We start from the raw sequence: 21,031 nt of genomic DNA on the forward strand, positions 1-21,031 counted from the left end.
TACAGCCCTTCTTATCTCCCCGAAAGGCCTGGGACAGCTTTAATTGGAATTAGGGCTCTGACGGTGGATGCCAGGTTAAATATGCAAGTTTTCACTGAGAATAAGGCAATCTGCATCCTGGCCTACATTAGATATGTGGATCGGCTCAGCTCCACCCTTAGAAAGGAAGAGCTCAAGAGTCATGGTCCCGACTCTCACATGTCTTTGTTTCCCAGAAAAAAAAGTAGCTGGCTCATGCGTTTGTGCTGGATGGTGCAATCTGCGGCTGCCCGGAGCTCAGGTATGCAGTAGGCACGCTGCCCATGGCCCCAGGGATTTCCAAAGGGGTTGGCAGCGTCCACCCCCTGCAGGAAAGACGGGCACTGAAGGTCACAAGCCTACCGTTCCCAGCTGAGCTCTTCCTCCACGGTGGCAAGAGCATATGCCAAGGGCAAAGGGAAGAGCAAGCGGTCTGGTGGAGAGCAGAGCCCCACGTTGCTTTATGGCTCCACGTCTTCGGCACTGCAGAGGTGAAGGGAGGTCCTGCCAGAAGGTCTCTCTCCTCTGTGGGTTTGATTTTCCTGGAAGGAGGAAAGCTTTATGCTTGGGGCTGGGGTTGGCCTGTGGGTTTAGAAGGTTTTGAGAAAGGGATGCACAGACGAACAAATGGTCAGTATCAAACAACCCCAGCTTGTAAGGAGATAGGGTTAAACCAGAAAGAGCCGGGGGGAATGAAAGTGAATGCCACCCTTAAAGAAGAAAATGAATGTAGTGCTTTATGTCCTGGGACCCAGTGGCACACCGCCTCCGAGGGATGGCAAAGTGCTCAGCCCCTGCACTCCCACGTTGCCTCGATGGGCAAATGAAGAGACCAATCCCACTCCAAGTGGGGACTGTTCCCTGGGGGGTGGACACCAGCACGTTGGGCACCTCCTAGGAGACTCCCTGTCTCTGAGACACTTGCACACCTTAAAAATCAGGGCCTTGGTAGCCTCCAGGCATCCCGCTTGAAAAGACAGGCCAAGTTGCAGAGATCTAAAAGCCTTCCCTTGGGTTTTCCAGGCAGAGCTGGAGGCGCATCTCACCAACAACCACCCAGACGAGATAAAGTAAGCAGCAGTGAGCATGTAGGCAACATTTTGCATTTACTCATTTGCAGTTGATCAAAATTCCGGCAGTAAAATGAAAGAAAGAGTACACGCTGAAAATGGAAACCCTGCCCTGAGAAGGTAGACTGGCCTCCAAAGCAGTCTTTGGCGGGCCCATTTGAATACTTGTTATATTAAAAGGAGGCAGTGTCGGATCCACAGTTACAGGGCTCTACCCTCTGCTTGCCTCCCAGTCCCGCCCCAGTGAGTTTGCCATGGCAGCCCTGTCCCAGATGCTGCTCCAGAGATGACATGCTAGCCGCAGGGCTTGCTGGAAGTTTAAGACTATTTTAAATAATGTGGACTGCTTGATTAGCTGAACGAGCCTCTCTCTGCCAACACACTCACCATGCACGGCAAACACACTCCATTTTTTGGCTTCAAGTGCACTTTGCGTGTCGTCAGTGCAAAAAATTAAGTGGGCGCAATACGTCATAAAGATACAGGGATACTACAACTCCCTTACCCCCAAAAACACACTCAAAAAAAAATCACTCATTTTTTTTTAACATTAAAAGGAAGGGAGCATTTAATCTACCAGCCACAAAGATGATACTAATTTATCTTGGTTACTTGGAGCACTGGAAACTTGATACAGCAATCTCCTCTGGGAGAAGGTGATTGTTTCTATTTTTGTGGGGACTGGAATCTGTGGGATTAAGCAAGATGTTCTGGATACAGCTCCATCTCCCCGATGCCCGTTTTGGGGCAATGTGGCAGTAGCGGTATTTTGCACGGAGCTAAAAGCCCAGTCAGCACAAAGAAGGGTGCAGTGCAGCTCCATCTGGCAGAGAGCAGAGCCACCATGAGTCATGAAACGAAGCCGAAACGCGTGGGACTTCTGCAATCAGTAGGATTTAGGCAGTGTTATTTCAGAGCTATTTCAACCCCATCCTCTGGGACTTCTCCCCTTTGCCTGAGTGTGGGGATTTCTCTGCCCAATTCCAGGCTCAAGGCAAACAGGCACGCGTTAGAGAAAACTAAATACAACAGATATCAAAGCCCATTGTAAAACGTGAGCCCTACAATAGCAAACAGCTGTAGCTGCCTGTGCTGATGCCCTTCTTGTTCCAGCTGCCCACCTCCTTGATATCTGCTAAGTAAGAGGAACAGCTGCTGTGATATCTGTAGGCGATGGATCTTGGAGGCAGGGACCGCTGGGTGATACCAGCCTGCAAGGGGATGACCCCATCCTCCTGCATTTCGTCTCTTAATCTTGTGGTCAGAAGACCTAGCAGGATAGGGGAAGGTGACAAATACCCCCAAGCAAAACACGTGCTTGGGAAGAGGTCTTTTAGAGTGGGCTGCGTCCCCAGCGCTCGCCATTCTCTCCCTCAGGGTGCGCAGTGTGTTCTGCTCCAGTAAATGCAGAGAACAACGCTGACGCTGAAGAGCAGCACCCTGCAAGGCAATAGAAGAGCTGCCCTGGTCAGCACTAGGAGGATCTTCTTATCTCTCTCCACGTGGCCAAGGTTGAGCTGACACGGTTGGTTAGCTCAGTGTTAGCCTCCTCTGAAGAGCTTTCGGAGGAGAATTAGTCTGAAAACACACGGCAACTCGCTGCACAGCAGTGAGGGTGCGAGAAGTGCCCTGTAAGGACTTCTGCGCGTGAAGTCCTACATCTGGGATTGCACTGGGCTTATGCTCGGATCCAAGCTGATGGTGCAAGGCGAAAAGCAGCCCTCCTGCCTGAAGAGTGAGGGTTGGCCACACACATCCCAGCAGAACACGCTTATCAGGATCTCACATAAATATGAACTCCACGGGAGCGAGGATGCCATTTCACAGGCATCTGGCTGCTGGCTGCGGCTCACAGCACGTCAAGGAAGGGATTAACCCCTGAAACAAACATTAGGAGCAGCTAGGAAAGGAAAAAACCAAAAATAGCCTTTGCAGCAGTCTATCTCCAGCCATAGCACACTCGCATCCCAGATGCTCTGCACAACTCTGATCTCCCCAATGCTAGAGGAGGACTTCAAGGGTCTGAGACACTTACTACATGAGGAACAACCTAGGTGTTGTCTCAGCCTTGTGAGAACAGGTGAGGTACAGCTGTGAGCAGGCAAAGAGGAACTGTGTTTTCACCAGGTGAAGCTCTCGAGTGGCCTATTAAAAGGGAGCGAGAGGAATTGGTTTCTTCTTACAGCACAGAGCTGGGAGGAGGAAGGCCCTTCTGTGGTATAGCGAGGCTTACAGGAGTTCAAAAAGGGAAACCTTGAAGAACAAGCCAGCAAGGCTTATTAAATGGAGACACCTTGTCTGGTTCAACAAATGCTGATCAGCGGAGCTTGGGTGAGGTTTCAGGGAGAATAGCATGTTTTCCCAGTTCTCTCTCTTCCTTAAGCATCGTTTCTGCTTCTTTGCGTCCTTTTGCCTTAATTTTGTTGAAAGTTCCTTGGGGAACAAGAAAGGGAGGTGATGTGCGGAGCACAGGTTGTCCCAGGATTATAATGCTTTATTGTTCACTAGCAATAAATTAAATCTGCTATGACAGTCTGAGAGGAGGGCAGATTGGCCTGTTTTATAGCCTTCTTTGTCTCCCTGCAATTCTCATTACTGCCTGGAGCGATTAAACAGGTGGCCCTGGAAGGGTTGGCAGAGGGTAAGTTTGCTGTTGCTCCACATGTGGGTGCCCTCCTGGTGTGCCTCACACAGCAGTGGGCTGCACTGGTGGCCCAGGCCTGGCACAATCAGTGCAAGTAAATTCTTAATGCAAACACCGAGAGCAGACAACCAGGGCATGCATCAGTCATACTAGGACAATAAATGTACTGAGTCAGGGAGGACATTCTGGTCCAGGACACCCATGGCACCCAGTGCAGCCTTGAATACATACAGAAGGATGAAAATTGTTTGAAATCAGAAAGCCAAATTCTCTTCTGAAAAAACAGAAATCTGACTGAAGCTGGGTAGGGAGGAGCTGTTTTTAAAACCAGCTTAAAGTTAATTTTCCAAGTAACGATGAATCAGATTTTTCTTCTGAAATTATGTGCATCTGGAGGGGAAATGACAAAGACATTTATTTTTCTTGGCGTCTTATTAAGCAGCTAAAAGCAGTGATGTGATGCTAGTGGGTATCAGTGATGCTGGGGCAATGCTGAATTCACTGCTTCGGGAAGAGAAGGAACTTCTCTCATTTTTTTAGCTTTTTACTCGGTTAAATAATGGACTCAGCTGAGGGACACAGCCAGAGGGTGTCTTTGCTTGGGGTACTCGCTCTGTGTTGAATGCGGAACTGGAGACAGGGTATGGACAAGAAGAACTTGGAGTTAATAGAGGCTGGAAAAACAGAACAGAAAGGAAGACCTTTGCCATTTTAATATGTGTTGGGGAAAGAACAAGGTGTGCCCAGCTGGATCCTCTGGGGTAAGGAGCCTCCAGGTTTCCTGGTCCCAACTGGACCTGCCACGTCCTGGATGTGGAGGGTAGAAGCATGTTGGTGTGAGGCGGCAGGTTGGTGAAAAGCAGGATGGAGAGGTGAGCGAGAAGTTTGTGAGGAACAGCTGAGGGAACTGGACTTCTTCAGCCTAGAGAGGAGGATGCTCTGGGGAGACCTTATTGCTCTCTACTACTGCCTCAAAGGAGACTGTAGCACGGTGGGGATTGGTATCCAGAGCAAAAAGCTATAGGACAAAAGGAAATGGCCTCAAGTGGCACCAGGGGAGGTTTAGGTTGGATGTTAGCAAACATCTCTTCACTGAAAGGGTTGTGAGGCATTGTAACAGGCTGCCCAGGGAAGTGGTTGAGTCACCATCCCTGGAGGTATTCAAAAGACGTGTAGCTGTGGTGCTTAGGGACACGGTTTAGTGGTAGACTTGGCAGTGCTGGGTTAACGGTTGGACTTGAGGATCTTAGGGGTCTTCCAACCTAATGATTCCATGATCTGCACCAGGGACCCTCAGCTGCTCGTGGGTGGGTTGTCCATCTACCTATGCTCTTGGCTGTAACGTGGAAGAGGAGCACTGCTGCACGTAACTTTCAATATTATGTCCAGGGTAAACTGATCTCATGGGCCCACCTGGCAGGAGACACCTCAGTGGAGCAAGGTGTCAAAGGACTGGAAACAATCCTTCATCACCCATGCAGGTGTGTGAATCTCGATATGAATCTACCTATGTGTGTGTGTAACCGAGTCCAAATGTCCAACAGAGAAACCTTCATGCCTGCGATGCTGGGGAGATATTTCTGCGCTGTAGACGTGAGCTGACAATGATTTTTCTTCCCTCTCCTGAGGTGGAAGGACTAGAAAAACTGGAAAGGAAGGGGAAGAACCGTGTCCCCATAGCAAGTCAGAGCTATCAGGGCCAGGAGACTTCCCCCATCATCCTATCCTAAGCCAAACCTTAGCCTGGACTCCTCGCAAAGTCACCTTGTCCCACCTCTTCAGCAAGGGTGCATGAGGCTTTAAGCAGGGCTTGGCTACAGCCTGTGGAGCTGCAAGGTGAGCTGTGGGAAGGCTCCGAGGCATGGCATGGGCTGTGGTTTACTTCTCCATCCTCCCTAGGTCTCGCAGCTCACTCTCGCAGAGCCTGGGAAGAGCAGGTTGACGAGACGGGGCCTTCCTGCAGCCTTCTGCTGCTCCCCAGTGGCCGCGTGGAGAAGGCTTCACAGGAGAATCCCTTTGAAGCCCTAGAGATGCTGAAGGGGCTGTGGCATCTGTAAGCAGAGGTCCCGATTTCCTTTCTCACCGTCTCCACGTCTCACAGATAATTTTCACAGGGCCTGGGAAGAGCAGGAGGGCAGAGATGTGGGAGAGATGCGCTCACAGGCTTCGAGTTCTTAGAAAAGAAGCAAATATTTTTAGGTCCGTTGGGCACCAAACAGTACTTTCTGGGTTTATTTTTGCACAATCACTGAAGAAGCCAAAAAACATCTCAATTCCTGTATTCAGGTAATTCACCTGCTTGTTAAAAACGCTTTTGCTGCTGTTTTCTTTGGGGCTGGTGTTGGGCACGTGCTGGCTGCAAGAGTGGAGGGATACCTCAACAAAACAGAGAGAGGCAATGCCTGCAAAGACACCAAAGCAGGAAAATGACAGATGAAGGACAAGGTCTCCAGTTGTTTCCTATCCCTCCGGGCACAGCCCTGCAGGTGTCAGGAGAGTGTTGTTGTCAGTGTAGAAGTAGGGTAAAATTGGGAAAGCATGGGAAATGGACAAAGCTGGTCACTGATAAGAAACTGCCTAGGGTGAGAGGTGTAAAAAAAAAAAAAGCAGCTCTCTGGTTATTTCTGCCTCATCCAGCTTTCTGGGCTGCATGTCCTCTGAATGGAGAAATGTCAGAGGGAACTACTGAACCAACCTTTGGCATCCCACAGCTCATCCTGCTGAGCGGAGTGCTGCAGTGTGCAGCTCCCGTCAGCAACATTTCCCACAAAGCAGAGGCAGTGTTTGCATTAGCCTCGCTTGTAATGCACACCGAAATGGACGAGGTCAGATCGACCATTTCTCTACCCTACCTCCTGTCTCTGATGATGGCCTGTAGCAGTTAATGCTTGAAAAAGCATTTATTTTTTTTCCTGTGCTTAAATTACTGTTTTCCTCGTTTCACTTCAGTGCTATTCCTTGCTATCCTTGCCTAAAGAGTTTATCTTCTTGTCTCTTGTTTTATCTATGGGCATTTACGACATTGTTTTCCGTTAGGAGCAGCTTTGCCAGAAAAGCAAGCTTTGAGAGATTGCACTTATTTTCAGCTTCTATTTCAATTAGTCAAATGATCTGATATGAAAAACAGGGAGATGAATTGTTGAAATACTTTTCTCAAGGTTTTCCCTTGGAAAAAAAAAAACAACACTGAGCCAGTAGGCTGTTTGCATGCCACAGCTGACCCACATATACACGGTTAACTTGAAAAAAAAAGGTGATAGAGGCATGGAGAACAGCACACCGAGCTTAAGGGATAAAAAGATGAAGTTTCCTTGCTGAGGCACTAACCTCCATTTAAATTCAGTGTGATGATCTCCATCTGGGAATACTGTGAGGGGCAACACTACAGAAAGACTGTTATACCAGATGTCATTAGGCCACGGCTTAAAATAGAAGAAAGGGCATCTTGTGATTGCAATCAGCTGCAACGCATCCAAGAAAAAAAAAATAATAATTTTGAGTTACGAAAGTTGATAGATGGAAAAGGTGTAAAAACTTACAGCCACTTCCCACAGGATTTTTTTCTATGTGACCAAAATGACTTCTTCTGTCGTCAGAAAATGACAGGCAATGTATGTGCCACGTATTGATCTCTTCTTCTGTGGGTCTTCCCGATCACAGCTTGTGCAGATGGGGGAGGAAAAAAAAAAGGGGGGGGGGTGAGGATATGGTTTGAAATCATTTTCATTTTGCGATCTGAAGAATGGGGTGTTAGTTCCCCTCCCTCCCCTAGCCGCCAGGACTCCCTTACCTCAGGGCCCTGCTTCAGGGACGCTCCCCACCCAGGTCACTGTTCCCGAGACCTGCGCCTCCCTGTTCCCTTGGAGGTGCCGGGGCCGTGCTGTGTGTGAGTACCTAGCGTGCTTGGAGCACCACATCCTCGGACAAAGGGTCTCTCCGTCTGCGTTACGGGCATCTCCCCTCTGCCACACGATGCCCGGCGTGCCCCGTCTACCAAACGGTGCTGCCTCAGCCCTGAGCGCCCAGCCGAGACGGCCGTGCCGGAGCCTGCCCTGTGCTGGCAGCGTGGCCGTTGCCCAGCTTTTTCCCTTCATGGAGGAGATGGTCTGGGAGCAATCCCTGAGCGCCGGGCTCTGCCCTGTGCTCGGGGTGGCGGTGGGGGCTCCTTTCCCAGGCTGCCGCAGGTGCCTTATCCTGCTGGCGGGCTGTTTTCCTCCCCTTGCTCTTTGTTGTGCTGGGAGCCTGTTTTCCCAGCGCCCAAGGCCAAAAAGGGGCCAGCGGCAGCCCGTGTTTTGGGACAGTGCCCCGGTTTTCAAGGTTTCTCCCCGGATCCCACGCCTGGCGCAGCTGCGCCGGGGCCCGGTTCACACGGCGGGCTCCCACAACAAGCCCACGCTGATAACGAGGGGGTTTGGGGCACCCAGCGGGGCCGGGGACCCCCCGGAGCCCCTCATCTTGGGGCCGGCGTGAGGAGGGGGCCGCGCCTGCCTCGGCCGGGCCCGGCGCTCCCCGGGGCTCGCACGGGGGCTCCCCGGGCCGGCCCCGGCCTCGTCCCCGGCCCCATCCCCCGCGGCCCGGCCCCGCTGCGGGCGGGCGGAGCGCGCCGGGGCCCCTCCATAAAGGCGGCTGCGGCCGCTGTGGCGGCGTCGCGCTGCCCCCCGCCGGCCCGGCCCCTGCAGCCCCCGCCGCCATGGGCCGCCCCCCGCCGCTCCGCCTGCTCCTCGTCCTCGCCGCCCTCCTGCCGCCTCCCGGGGCCCGCCGTGCCCGTGAGCTGGGGCTGGGGGGGCGGCGGGGCTGGGGGCTCTGCCTGCACGCCCCCCCTCGGGGTCCCTGTACTGGGAGAAGGGGGGTGCTGCGTGGCTGAGCACCCGCGCGGCTTCCTCCCGCAGCCCCCGCCGGCCCCCCGTGTGCTGCCTCGCGTCAGGCCGCCTGCGGGGCCGGCTGCATCCCCGTGCCCTGGCTCTGCGACGGAGAGCGGCAGTGTCCCGACGGGACGGACGAGACCTGCGGTGAGCGAGCGTGTGTGGGGGGCGGTTTTGGGGGGCCCCGTCCCGCACTGGGTAGCGCCCCAGGGCTCCTGGGCACGGGGACGCGTTCCAGAGCCTCCTTGGACGTTGCCGGGACAGGGGGGCTGTTGCGGTTGTTCCAAGAGCCGTGGCGGGTCCCCAGTGACCGTGCGCTGTCCCCACAGATGCTCCCTGCGGCGGGGACCCCCACGCGTGGCAGTGCGACGACGGCCGGTGTGTTTCCAGCAGCTGGCGTTGCGACGGCGCTGCCGACTGCCCGGACGGCTCTGACGAGCAGGACTGCGGTGGGTGGTCGCCGAGGGGCCGAGGGGCTGAGCGGGGCTGTCCGGGGGCGCCGGGTGAGGTGTGAGTGCTGCTCCGTCCCCTCAGTGTGCGGGGCGAAGAAGCTGCAGTGTCCCGGCACTCACCACTGCATCCCGCACTGGGAGCTGTGCGACCGGCACCAGGACTGCGAGGACGGCTGGGACGAGGAGGGCTGTCCCCAGCAGCCCTGCCTGCCCGGGCAGTGGCAGTGCAGGAACAGGGTGTGCATCATGGCCGAGTGGAAGTGCAACGGGGTCGACGACTGCGGCGATTCCTCGGATGAAGACGTCTGTGGTAAGTGGGCACGCAAGGTGCTCCTTGATGGGGTGAGACCTGCCCAGGGTACGTGTGAAGTTTTTTGCCTTCCCGGGCCCCAGCTCCCCTCAGGATGTTGGCAGGCATTCCGGTAAGCTGTAGGCACTTTGTGGGACCTCCCCATGAGTCTGGGACCCACAGCTTCTCCAGTGCCCGCCTGGCATTGCTCTGCCCTCCTGACATGAGCTATGTGTGTCGTAGCCCCCTGCCCAGCCGGCATGGTGAGGTGCGACGAGGGGAAGTGCATCCTGGAGTCTCTGATGTGCAACGATGAGGATGACTGCCTGGACGGCACCGATGAGCCCAGCACGTGTGGTGAGCAGGCGTGGGGCCGGGGGAGCTGCAGAAGTGGTCCTGCATCGTTTCACTCCTCTGCTGCGTCCCCGCAGGACGGAGCTGCTTTGTGCGCAACGGGGGCTGTGCAGAGACGTGTGCTGACACCCACTGGGGCGTGCAGTGCTCGTGCGGGGCCGGCTGGGTGCTGCAGGCTGACGGGCAGAGCTGTGCCGGTAAGGAGAGGTTGGGGTGTGCACGCTCTGGGTGCAGGAGGCTTTGCCCACTGAGAGTGGGGCCTCGCTGGAGCCAGCGTTCATGCAGGAGCACCCGCCTCAGCCCTGCTCCTGCCCCCGTGTCATACCTGGCCCCGAGAAGGCTGCGTGTAGGTCATGTCCCTGCCGTAGCTGATGGGTTTGGGGTTTGGGGGCTATCTAGGTAGTCCCTTGTGGTCAGCGGCAGTGCCCGCAGCCAGGGGCTGGCGGTGCTGTCTGAAGGGTGCTGGGCAGCCGTGCCGTGGGCTCCCGGCAGCTCCTGTCGCTGCAGATGTAGACGAGTGCTCCTTGGAGTACAGCCCCTGCAGTCAGCTGTGTAGGAACACCCCGGGCGCTTTCAGCTGCTCCTGCCTCGAGGGCTATACGCTGCGCCACGGCACCATCTGCGAAGTGGCAGGTAGGGTGTGCTGGGCTGCCCTGCCTGTCCCGGGGGTGGGCAGTGCCCCGAGCTAGTCCCATTCCCATCCACCTTGCGACATTGTCCTGGCAGACAACTCGACGCAGCTCCTGGTGGCCGTTGGGGAGGACCTGGCTCTTCTGGACGTGCGGACTCAGGCTTACCGGCCCCTGCTCTCCACTGAGACTGAGCCCCGTGCCCTGGTGTACGACTTGCTCCGGGAAACCTACTACTGGCTGACGGAAGAGGGCGAGCTCTGCGCCCACCACCCGGGGAAGGGTGCACAGCTTCTCTACGCAGGTGCAGAGATGCAAGGGCGCTGGGTCCTGCGGTGGGGCTGAGATGAGTGCTGAGAGCTGGCCTGCCACCCCAGCCCGGCTTTCCTGCAGAGGAGGGGGCAACCAGTTTGTGGCCAGGAGCTGAGGCTGCGTGCATTAACCGCTCTGTCTCTGCAGATGCTGGGGAGGTGAACAGCATCTCCGTGGACTGGTTCACAGGGCAGCTGTACTGGGCCAGCAGCCACCCTGCGGCCATCTGTGCGGGGCTGGGTGACGGCCGGGGCTACGTGACGGTGCTGGGGAAGGATGTGGCCCCAGAACAGCTGACGGTGTATCCAGCTGCCAGGTAAGGAGTGGGGGAGGCAGGGCTTGCCCTGGGATCCTGAGCGAGTCAAGGCCGTGCTCACCACGCTATGCTGGGGGGTTTTGGCAGCCCTGGGGGTATACCAAGAGGTGGGTGCTTGGTGCCTGTCCTCAGGTCCATGTACTGGGTCAACCGTGGGCAGAAGGGCCGGACGGTCATCGCTGCAGCTGGCATGGATGGCTCAAACCGCCGGGAGCTCACGGTGGTGTCCATGGAGGAGCCTGTGGGGCTGAGCCTGGACCACGTGGCCGGCAGGCTGTACTGGATCAGCGAGTACAAGGAGGTGGGGACGGGGGGCAGCAGGGCTCAGCCCCACCACGTGCTGAGAGGTGATGAGGTGGGGGTGGGAAGGATGGCCCTGGTTCCCCTGTGGCATGGGAAGGAGCAGGGAGCAGCGCCCTGGCACACGTTATGGGGCTGGGAGGGGGAATGCAGCTCTGAGCCCCACGGCTGTGGGGCACTGCTGGGCTCTGCAGCCGAGGATCCCTGCTCCGAGGTGTGCCACGCGGTCACTGCGCTCTGTCCCCAGTCCATCGAGACGCTGCAGGTGGATGGCAGCGGGCGCCACTCCTTTCCCTCCGTCCTGCGGAGCCACACGGAGCCGCTGGGCCTGGCTGTGTTCGAGAGCCGGTTCTTCTGGGCCGACGGCACCGAGCTGGTGTCCGCCAGCCGGGCCTCTCCCCAGGAGCACGCCGTGCTGCTCCGGGCCCCGGTCTCGGCTTTCACTGTTCTGCACGTGCTGCAGCAGCCACCACGTGAGTACTGCGCCGGGTCCCACCTGATGGCTCTGCTGGCCCCGTGGTGAGGGCTGCCCTGTGGGGTTGTGGCACAAGGGACGTGTTGACCCCCAGGCTGTGTCCCCTTGGTGTGGCTGGTACCCTGCCTGGGGCAGCTGGCCCCTATCCTGCCACGGGACAGCCTGTGGGTGTGGGAAGAAGCACGAGGGATGGCAGCTGCCTGAGCTCCTCGTGTCCCCTTTGCTCCCAGGGGATACCGCTGCTTGTGCTCCGGGCCTGTGCAGTCACCTCTGCCTCCTGTCCCCTGTGCACCCTCGGGGCTACAAGTGTGCCTGTCCGGAGGGCCTCTACCTCCTGCCCTCAGGGAAGTGCGCAGGTGAGCAGGGCCTGCTTGGCTGCCCGTGGCGGGATGCGTCCCTGCCGTTCAGGAGGGGCACTGGGCAGCCCTTTCTGGTGCTGTGCCCCGTGCAGGGAGGGGAGCGGGGTGCTGTCTGCACCCTGGGGAGGGGATGACGGTGCTGTGTGGGAGCAAGGGACCCCCTTGTCTCTCTGGCGTGTGGCCTGGTGCCTCAGCAGCCCTTTAGAGGGTCAGCCCTGCTTGCCTGCAGAGGCTGCCTGGGCTGTGCCCGTCCAGCGCCCCTGGAGACGTGCTCACACGCTGCCCTTGTGCCCCGCAGAGCTGTCCATCGCCTACTCCTCAGGGACAGCCATCTCCCTGGTGCAGGTGGGCCCCGGGCCACGCAGCCGACGAGTGCAGGAGTGGCGGGAGCCCCTCCACCTGCAGGACGTGGACTGGCAGAGGGCAGTGCTCTACGGGACAGATGACAGGGGGACGCTGCTGCGTGTCGTGGGGCACCCCGGGAGGAGAGAAACCATCGTCACCGGGCTGCCAGGTGAGATCCCGTGGGGTGCTGGAGCCCCGCGGTGGCACGCTTGCTTTCTCGGGGCTCCCGGAGATGTGAGGCTCTCCTGCTGCAGAGCTTAGCGGTCCCTTGGTGCCCGCGCTGGGGCTGTGCTGAGGCACCGGTCAGCTGCCCCCTGGCTGTAGGGACAGGGGGGACCCAGGTGGAGGAGCTGGGCCATGCGACAGCCCCGTAACTGCTTGCTTGCCTGCCTGCTGTTGCCAAGTCTGCTCCGCCCGCGTGGACATCCGCTCAGGGAACCTGTACTGGCTGGCGTGTAACCGGAGGGACATCGGGGTGACCCAGGCGCCCGACATGACCCCGCACATCCTGCACCGTGCTCGCGGCAGCATCCAGCACCTCTTCTTGGACTGGCAGCGGGGGGCTCTGTACTGGCTGGCTCGTGGGCAGCCCCTGCAGCAGCTCAGCCTGGCTGGGGGCGACCCGCGGGATGCCTGGAACGAGACGTGGCCCAGAGAGCTGCCCGTGGCCATGGATAGCAGGGCCTTCAGTCTGCTCTGGAGCTCAGCCCTGGGTGAGCCCTGGAGAAATCTGGAGCAGAGGGGGTTGCTGTAGAGGCAGGAGTGCCCAGCCGTGCCCTACGTGCAGCAGGTCCCTGCCTGGGCGGTGAGATGCTCTTGGGACAGGCTTTGTCCCGCGGGCGGGCTCCTGTCCTCAGCCACGGGGTCCCTGCCTTAACTGGGGGCTGTGGGGGCACAGGGTGGGCCACAAGGGGTGCCGGCAAACCCCAGGACCAAAACATCCCTCTGCCTGCAGGCCTGAGGGCACTGAGCCTGACCAAACGGCAAGCAGTCACCCTGGCACCCAGCTGGCCCCACGGTCTCGTGGCTGCCTTCGAGCCGTACCTGGTGTCCGTTAACAAGACGTCTCTGCTGCTCTGGGACCGGAGGACGCTGGCCCTCGTGCTGTCTGTGCCAGCAGAAGGCGTGCAGGGAGCGGTGGCCTTCGTGGACTTGGAGTTGCCTGCAGGTAAGAGGGGCTGGGGCTCCGTGCCTAGCGTCGTACCTGGTGTGGCTGGGCGGCCCGCACTGCTCCAAGCCGGGGCAGTGCCGGGGTGCTGGGGGCCGTCTGGGTTGCTCCTGGACGTGCCTGGAGGGCGGGCAGCCCCAAATCCGGGCTTGTGTTCCAGTGCCTGCGCCAGTGCCAACAAGCAGAGGGCCTGCGCTGCCACTCCATCCACCCACGACCACTACATCGAGGACAAGCACGACCACTGCTCCAAGGGCAAGCCCAACCACCACGTCCGCTTGGCCTCCCACCTCCACCACACGACCTCCACCACGCAAGACCACCGCTGTGCCCGCCACCACAGCGCCGACCACCACCAGCCAGTCCGCGCCAACCAAAACCACCCCTGCACCAGCCGCCACCACCACCACCAGCCAGCCCACCCCAACCACGACCTCTGCGCCGGCCACCACCCAGACCGCTCCGCCCAGGGCCACCACGAGCACCGCCACCACGAGCACCGCCACCACCGCTCGGTCCGTGCCAGCCAAGCCCGCCGCCCCACGGCTAACTACAACCACGCAGCACCCAACCGTCCCTGCGCGGGTGGAGCCCAGCGTCCCGCCCGCCCAGCCCAGCCCCGCACGCCCCCTCACCGCGGTCCCCCGTCTCTCCTGCCCTCGCACACACGTGCCCTGCCGTGACGGCACCGAGTGCGTGGCCCAGGAGTACGTGTGTGACGGGGAGAAGGACTGCGCGGACGGCTCTGACGAGGACGGCTGTGCCCAGCTCTGCGACACCCCAGGTAGGAGCCCTCCTCCAGTCCCCTGCGCGGACGGGTGGCTGTGTGCCAGGATTTCAGGTGGGGTAGGTGGGGTGGGGCCCCAGAAAGGTCTGCGTGTCCTGGGCTCCAAAGCTTGACCTAGATATGGATGAACCGAGACCACCTCAGTCTCCCTGCCCGGGACCTGGGCTGCTGGCCGTGCACTGACTAACGAAGCCCTGTCCATGTAATTTGGGGCCGCTCCAAGTCGCTGGGGGGCTGGCACCCCGCCCGCCTGCAGAGGGCTCGGCACAGCTCCTCGTCTCCCCAGGGGCCTTCCGCTGCGTGAGCGGCGCCGTGTGCGTCGGGGCTGGCGAGCGCTGCGACGGGGTGCCGCAGTGCCCCGATGCCTCGGACGAGGCGGGCTGCTGGAGCCCCACGCAGGACTGCGCCCTGCGCTGCGACGCTGCCACCCGCTGCGTCCCCGAGAGCTGGCTGTGCGACGGCCACGCCGACTGCCTGGACCGTGCCGACGAGCAGCACTGCGGTGAGACGCGGGGGTGGCGCGGGGTGAGCGCGGGGTGAGCGCAGTGCCCCAATCTCATCCCCGTCTCCCCTCGCAGCGCCCAAGGAGTGCAGCCCAGCCGAGTTCCCCTGCCGCAGCGGGCAGTGCGTGGCCGTGTCCCTGCGCTGCGACGGGGACCGAGACTGCCGGGACGGATCGGACGAGGAGGGCTGTGCCGTGCCGCGGCCCCTGCTGTGCCGCGCGGGCGAGGTGGCGTGTCCCCACAGCAGGCAGTGCGTGCCGGAGGCCTGGCGCTGCGACGGGGCCGCCGACTGCGAGGACGGCACGGATGAGGAGGTGGGCGTGCAGTGGGGAGCCCCCTGCCCCAACTCCCAGGGGGCTGGTGGCACCGCTCGCCCCCCTGCTCCTGCAGGGCTGTCCCAGGGAGGAAGGGCTGTGCCGTGACCAGCAGTGGGGCTGCTCCCGGGGCCACGAGTGCGTCCCCAAGGCCTGGCAGTGCGACGGAGAGGCTGACTGCACGGACGGCAGCGACGAGGCCGGCTGTGAGCAACGTGCTGCGTGTCCCCCTTCGTGTCCCACCTGGGGGCAGCTGGCACATCTCCAGCACGGAGCGGGGCGGGAGAGCAGCCTGGTCTGTGCTGAGGGGAAAGGTCCTGTGTGCAGAGAGCCTCCTCCCAGCACTGCTGGTGGCTCCAGGCCCTGGCTGGGCGTTGTCCCCATGGGACTGGTGGCCTGGGCGTTAGGATAGCCTGGGGGCGGGCTGCTGGCACAGCTCTGGGCATTGCTGCCGTGTGTCCTGGGCACCCTGTGGGCGCAGCTCAGCTCGCCCTGGGCACGTGGATCTGGTGGACGAGGCTCGGGGCAGCTTCCCTCTGTGTGTCCCTGCAGGCCAGCCCGCTCCGTGTCCGAGCCACGAGTACCCCTGCGGGCTGGGGGTCTGCCTGAACGTATCCCTGGTGTGCAGCGGGCAGCAGGACTGCGTGAACGGCTCGGATGAGGGGGGGAACTGCTCCCTGCCCTGCCAGCTACGCTGCTCACAGCTCTGCCACCCCTCACCCCAGGGCCCTGTGAGTGCCGGCAGCCCTCACCTGGGGGCTTGCACTGCTCTGCTGCCCCGTCCCAGCTGCAGGAGGAGCCCCACGCACACCTCTTTCCCCACAGCGGTGCTGGTGTGCCCCGGGCTATCGGCTGGCCGAGGATGGCCTGACCTGCGTGGACATAGATGAGTGCACGGAGTGGGGTGAGCGAGCCTGCAGCCAGACCTGCCTCAATGCCCCGGGGTCCTACAGCTGCGGCTGCCTTGCTGGCTACCTGCTGGAGCCCGACGGCCACGTCTGCAAGCTGAGTGGTAAGCCCCAGGGATCAGCAAGCAGCACGGAGAGCCCTGGTGCTCTATGCTACGCTGGGAGCCAGGGGGTACTCGGCCATAATTACCGCATGGCAGCTCGTGGCCAGCATCAGGGGGACGTGCTGTGCAGTAGGGCTGAGCCCCAAGAAGGCTCTGACGCCGGGGATGGCTGTGTTTCCTGGGGCCATGGGGCCACCGGGGGCTGAGGGGCTCTGTGTCACCCCAGGACCAGAGCCCATGTTGCTGGTGGCCGTGCAATCGGAGGTGCTGTCCTACGGCCTGCGGAGCGGGCATGAGGAGGTGCTGCTGGCCACCGACAAGGAGCGCATCGTCTTCTCGCTCGACTACGACCTGGCAGAGAGGAAAGTTTTCTGGATGGACCTGGCCACGGAGAGCATCTGCTGGCAGGGCCTCGACTCGGGCAAGAAGGGCACGTTGGTGAAAGGTAGGCTGTGAGGACACGGGGTTGGCGGGGCTGGCCTGTGTCTGTGTGATCTGTAGGATGCAGCTGGAGTAGCAGGCTGTGTCCCCGTGCGTGTGGAGGTGCTGGGGGGAGCCTGAGCTCCTGGGGTGCTGGAGACCCAGTCTGGGAGCACTGTGCCCCATGCAGCTGTCACCCTCTGTGTGCTGACTCTTGGGCGCGCTGCAGGTGTGAGATCAGACTGTATCGCTGTGGACTGGCTCGGGAGGAACCTGTACTGGACGGACGGGGCAGCAGGGCAGGTGCTGGCCACTCGTCTGGGGGCTGCCTGGCGAGGGAAACCAGAGTACACCGTGGTGCTGGATGGAGACATGGACCAGCCCCACTCCCTGGTGCTCCAGCCTCTGGCAGGGTGAGGTTTGGGTAGGAGGACCTGGAGACCTTCTTGCCAGCCCTGCCCTGGCCCGTTTTCCCCTGCAGAAGCAGGCAGTGAGATGGGAGAGAGTTGGGATGGCCTCGCCTGGGTGCTGTTGGGGCTGTGTGACTGGGGAGGAGGAACCCCCGGCATCTGCCCCTGCCTCGGGCAGAGCTCTCCTGGTGGAAAGGGAAACCCTGTGCTGTCCTCTTCCCACCAGGATGCTGTACTGGTCAGAGGTGGGCAGCCTCCCCCGCCTGATGGAGGCCACCATGGACGGGAGCCGGCGGCACGTGCTGCTGGCGCAGGGGCTGGGCTGGCCCACAGCACTGGCCCTTGACCTCCCCGCCTCAAGGATCTTCTGGCTGGATGAGAAACTGAGCAGCGTGGGTTCTGCACGTCTGGACGGCACTGACGTGAAGGTGCGTGGTGGGTGCTGTGGTCGCAGGGCTGGGCCGGGTGCCAGGGTCAGCTCTAAGGGCCTCTCTCTCCTCCAGGTGCTGCAGCTGGGCTGGGTCCGGAGCCCTTTTGCAGCGGCAGTGTGCGAGGGGCAGCTCTACTGGTCAGAGGGGAAGACGTGGTCGGTGCAGCAGGTGGACAAGGCTACTGGCAAGAACAGGACCGTGCTGCTCAAGCGACACGGGCAGCCCCACGGCCTCCAGGTACCTACCCGAGGGAGCCCTGAACCCTGCTGCACCCGCTCTACTTGGGCACGGGGTGTGGAGGCATTGCGAGCTGTACCTGCTCCATCCCCATGGTTCTTGGGACAGTGGTCCCTGTGGTCAGGAGTCACCGTCTCTCTTGTGGAGCTGCTAGGCCCCGGTCGGGCTGTGGGGCTGAGCCTGCCTTGCCCTACAGGTGATGCACCCAGCCCTGCGCCCGGCGGCCCCTAACCCGTGCGCAGCGCGTGGCTGCTCCCACCTGTGTCTGCTGAGCGCCCGGCACTCCGGGCAGTGCCGCTGCCCTCCTGGGCTGACCCTGGCTGCCGATGAGACCACCTGCCTGCCCCTCCACGACTCGGCCTTCGCCCTCCTGGTGTCACCGGCAGCCGTGATGCAGGTACCCTCCTGCAGGGCCAGGCCTGGGGGCCGCTCCCCTAGCCGCTTTTGGGGGAGCGGGGTCCCCGTCCCAGCACTGTCTCTTTCCTCCAGGTCTACCTGAAGGACCTTCCCACAAAGGCTACATCCCACGGCCTCCCTCCGCACCGGGCCCTGCCCCTGGCCAAGGTGGGACGCCTGACTGCCGTTGACTACGGGGTGAAGGACAAAAGCCTGTACTTCGCAGAGGTGGGGGGCGGCTCCATCGGGCTGCTGCGCCTGAAGGACTCGGGCCGGCTCTCCTGGAAGCAGGCGGTGGCTGTGGAGGGCACGGTGTCCTCCCTGGCCCTGGACTGGCTGAGCGGAAACCTGTACTGGATCGGGGGGCAGCCAGCCAGCATCCACGTGGCTGCGCCCGGTGGGCGCTGGGCCCTGGTGCTGCTCAGCGAGGGGCTGCAGGGGGCTGCCTGGCTGGCGCTCTGCCCTCGCGCGTCCACCATGTGCTTTGTCACCGCGGCGGGGAGGCGGGGGCCTGGAGCCGCAGTGGAGTGCGCGGCCATGGACGGCACCGGCCGCAGAGCGCTCTGGAGGAGAGCCCGGTCTCCTGCTGGCCTTGCCTTTGGGGGTGCTGGTACCAGGCTGTACTGGGCAGACCGGGGTGAGTGTGGGGTTGACCTAGGGCGCTGTGGCAGGTAGCAGGGCTGCAGGCGCTCACCCTGCGGGGTGTGACTTGGGGCAGCCCCAAGGGGCAGCCCGAAGGCCTGTGTGCCTTGCAGCTGATGCCCCCCGTGTCTGTGCCCACAGAGAGGGGTGCGATCGGCAGCATTGAGCTGGATGGCTCCCACTTCCGTCTGGTGCGGGAAGGGCTGCATGGCCTCTCTCTCTTTGCCATCGGAGACGGCTTTCTGCTCTGGACCACAGCCTCAACTAACGGTGAGCCCAGCTGGGATGCACTGAGCTTCCTTCAGCTCCTCCGGCTGCCCTGGGACTCAGGGTCTCCGCCAGTCCCTGGGGGATACCGGGTAAAGGGCAGGCTGCAGGAGCCCCATCTCCTGTGCCAGGCACCTTTGTGGGAGGAGGTGGAACGGTGCTGAAGCCAGTGTGTGTGTCTCCAGGCTCCAGCAAGGTCTGGCACAGCCGACTGGAGCAGGCTAAGAGCTGGTGGTTCCCGATGGAGCAGGAGCTGGTAGCCTTGAGGATTTACAGCCAGGTCTCACAAGAAGGTGGGTCTGGGGCTGCCCCAGCCTCTGGTGTCTGGGGCACCGAGCTGTGCCCCGCAGAGGCCCTGCTAACTCGTGCTGTCCTGGCAGGCACCCACGGCTGTGCGAAGAGCAATGGGGGCTGCAGCCAGCTCTGCCTGCCCAACCCCACGGGACGGCAGTGCCGCTGCTCCCTCGGGTACCGCCTGGTGCGCGAGGTGACCTGCGTGCTGGCCCCACCGTGCCCGGCCCCGCTGCGGGCTTGTGCTGACCTCCAGAGCTGCATCTCCAGAGAGCAGGTCTGCGACGGGCACCCCAACTGTGCTGATGGCTCCGATGAGTCGGGCTGTAAGTGCTTCCCCGCTGCTGGGGCACGTCGGTGTCTCCCCTGGTTGGGAAGGGGACTCTCACCTGGGTCTCTGGTCTGCGCTCACTCCTCCAGGCCCCTCTGTGGAGCCGAAGACACAGGTTCACGTGGTGGTGGCACCATCAGGTACCTCCCATGCGGAAGAGGAGAAACCAGCCGTGCCCTCAGCCGCACCTGTGCCTCAGCAGTCTGTCCCCAGCCTGCCTGCAGCCCCCGGCCCTCGGGAGCATGAAGAACCCTTCCTGGTAACCCCCAACACCGAGGAGGTGCTGGGGGCCGTGCCGTGCAGCAGCGAGACGTGTAACCTGCGCGGGGACTGCGCCATCGAGGCTGGGCGGGTGACGTGTCACTGCGCCCTGGGCTACCGCGGGGACTACTGCGAGGAGGCCGAGGTGCAGCCGGTGGCAGGACCCATCGCCCTGGGGGTGGCCGTGCTCCTGCTGCTGGCTGCGGCTGCTGTGGGCGCCCTGGCCTACATGCGGAGGCAGGACAGGCGGAGGAGGTGAGCTGTGGGGATGGAGAGAGGCAGGATCTGTCTGCCCAGGGACAAAGTGGTGCCTGGTGCACTCCTCTGCCACGTGCAAAGCTCCAGTCACCCCGGCAGGCTAATGACACAGGTTTGAGACCGGCTCCACCTTGAAGACAGGGCTCTGTCGTTCTGAGATTCTTTATTTTCTCTCCACAGGACCTCGAGCACCGCTTCCACCCGCGTGCTGACTCTGTACCACCGTGAAAGTGACCCCGAGGAAGAGGATGAGGAGGAGGAAGAGCTTCCCCCCAAAAGCGATACCTTTGTGAACGAAGCTTATGACGGGAAAGAGGTGAGCAGTGTGTGGAGTAGGCCCTTCTAGGAACCCTCCTGACGCTCTGGCTTGTCCTGAGGCTCCTCCAGATATACCTCAGGCCCAGTGCATGCTTGCTGAGGCAAGAGAGGGGCAGAATGTAGGGATGCCAGGAGTCTGACCCGATGGAGGGGCTGTCCCGCTCCTCCTGTGGCCAGAGCCCCCGTGCCAAGGTGTGTGTGGGCCCAAGGAGGCTGGTGTAGATCCATCCTTGATGCACTTATCTGTTGTCTGTGCAGGAGCTGCCGGCCGCACTTAGGAAGGGACCGCCTCGCCCTGATCCTGTATTTCCATAAAGGAACATCGTGCAGCATCTCTGGTGCCGTGGTGGTTTGTGTTTTGGGGGGCAGAGGGTGCTCAGGGCTCCGCTGGGGTAGAAAACTGGCCAAAGGAGCTCTGCAAGCAGGCTGGCTGGGCTCAGCTCAGCTCAGCCCAGTTTCGCAGGCTGTTGAGTGGGATTTTGTCGTGCAGTTCTGGCCCCTTAGGTGTCCCTTACAAACCAGCGCGACCAGTTTTACTGCCTTGCACCAAGCTAACGATG

The 21,031-nt window shown here is 61.0% G+C and overlaps 1 protein-coding gene and 1 long non-coding RNA gene across 2 annotated transcripts; one reads left to right on the forward strand and one right to left on the reverse strand.

Moving 5' to 3' along the window:
* Positions 1-5,650: 5,650 nt before the first annotated feature.
* LOC106046065 (uncharacterized) lies at positions 5,651-8,216 on the reverse strand. The gene is made up of 3 exons (XR_001213061.3): positions 7,523-8,216; positions 7,272-7,392; positions 5,651-5,849 (listed from the first exon to the last, which is right to left on the reverse strand). It is a non-coding gene; the product is annotated as an uncharacterized lncRNA (long non-coding RNA).
* A 133-nt stretch (positions 8,217-8,349) lies between these two features.
* LOC106046071 (low-density lipoprotein receptor-related protein 2-like) lies at positions 8,350-20,803 on the forward strand. Its single transcript, XM_066996348.1, has 33 exons — positions 8,350-8,498; positions 8,622-8,741; positions 8,924-9,043; positions 9,129-9,356; positions 9,579-9,692; positions 9,767-9,886; positions 10,197-10,322; positions 10,416-10,622; positions 10,778-10,946; positions 11,079-11,247; positions 11,494-11,719; positions 11,952-12,077; positions 12,379-12,594; positions 12,830-13,138; positions 13,381-13,593; positions 13,754-14,377; positions 14,667-14,882; positions 14,959-15,197; positions 15,274-15,403; positions 15,750-15,928; positions 16,023-16,209; positions 16,436-16,654; positions 16,859-17,042; positions 17,266-17,467; positions 17,543-17,707; positions 17,904-18,104; positions 18,197-18,740; positions 18,887-19,015; positions 19,198-19,305; positions 19,393-19,629; positions 19,724-20,150; positions 20,334-20,469; positions 20,730-20,803. The coding sequence occupies exons 1-33, from the start codon at positions 8,423-8,425 to the stop codon at positions 20,784-20,786; spliced, it is 6,723 nt and encodes a 2,240-aa protein (XP_066852449.1). The 5' UTR covers positions 8,350-8,422; the 3' UTR covers positions 20,787-20,803.
* Positions 20,804-21,031: the final 228 nt, after the last annotated feature.

The sequence above is a fragment of the Anser cygnoides genome, chromosome 4 (genome assembly GCF_040182565.1).
Source record: "Anser cygnoides isolate HZ-2024a breed goose chromosome 4, Taihu_goose_T2T_genome, whole genome shotgun sequence".
NCBI lineage: Eukaryota > Metazoa > Chordata > Aves > Anseriformes > Anatidae > Anser > Anser cygnoides.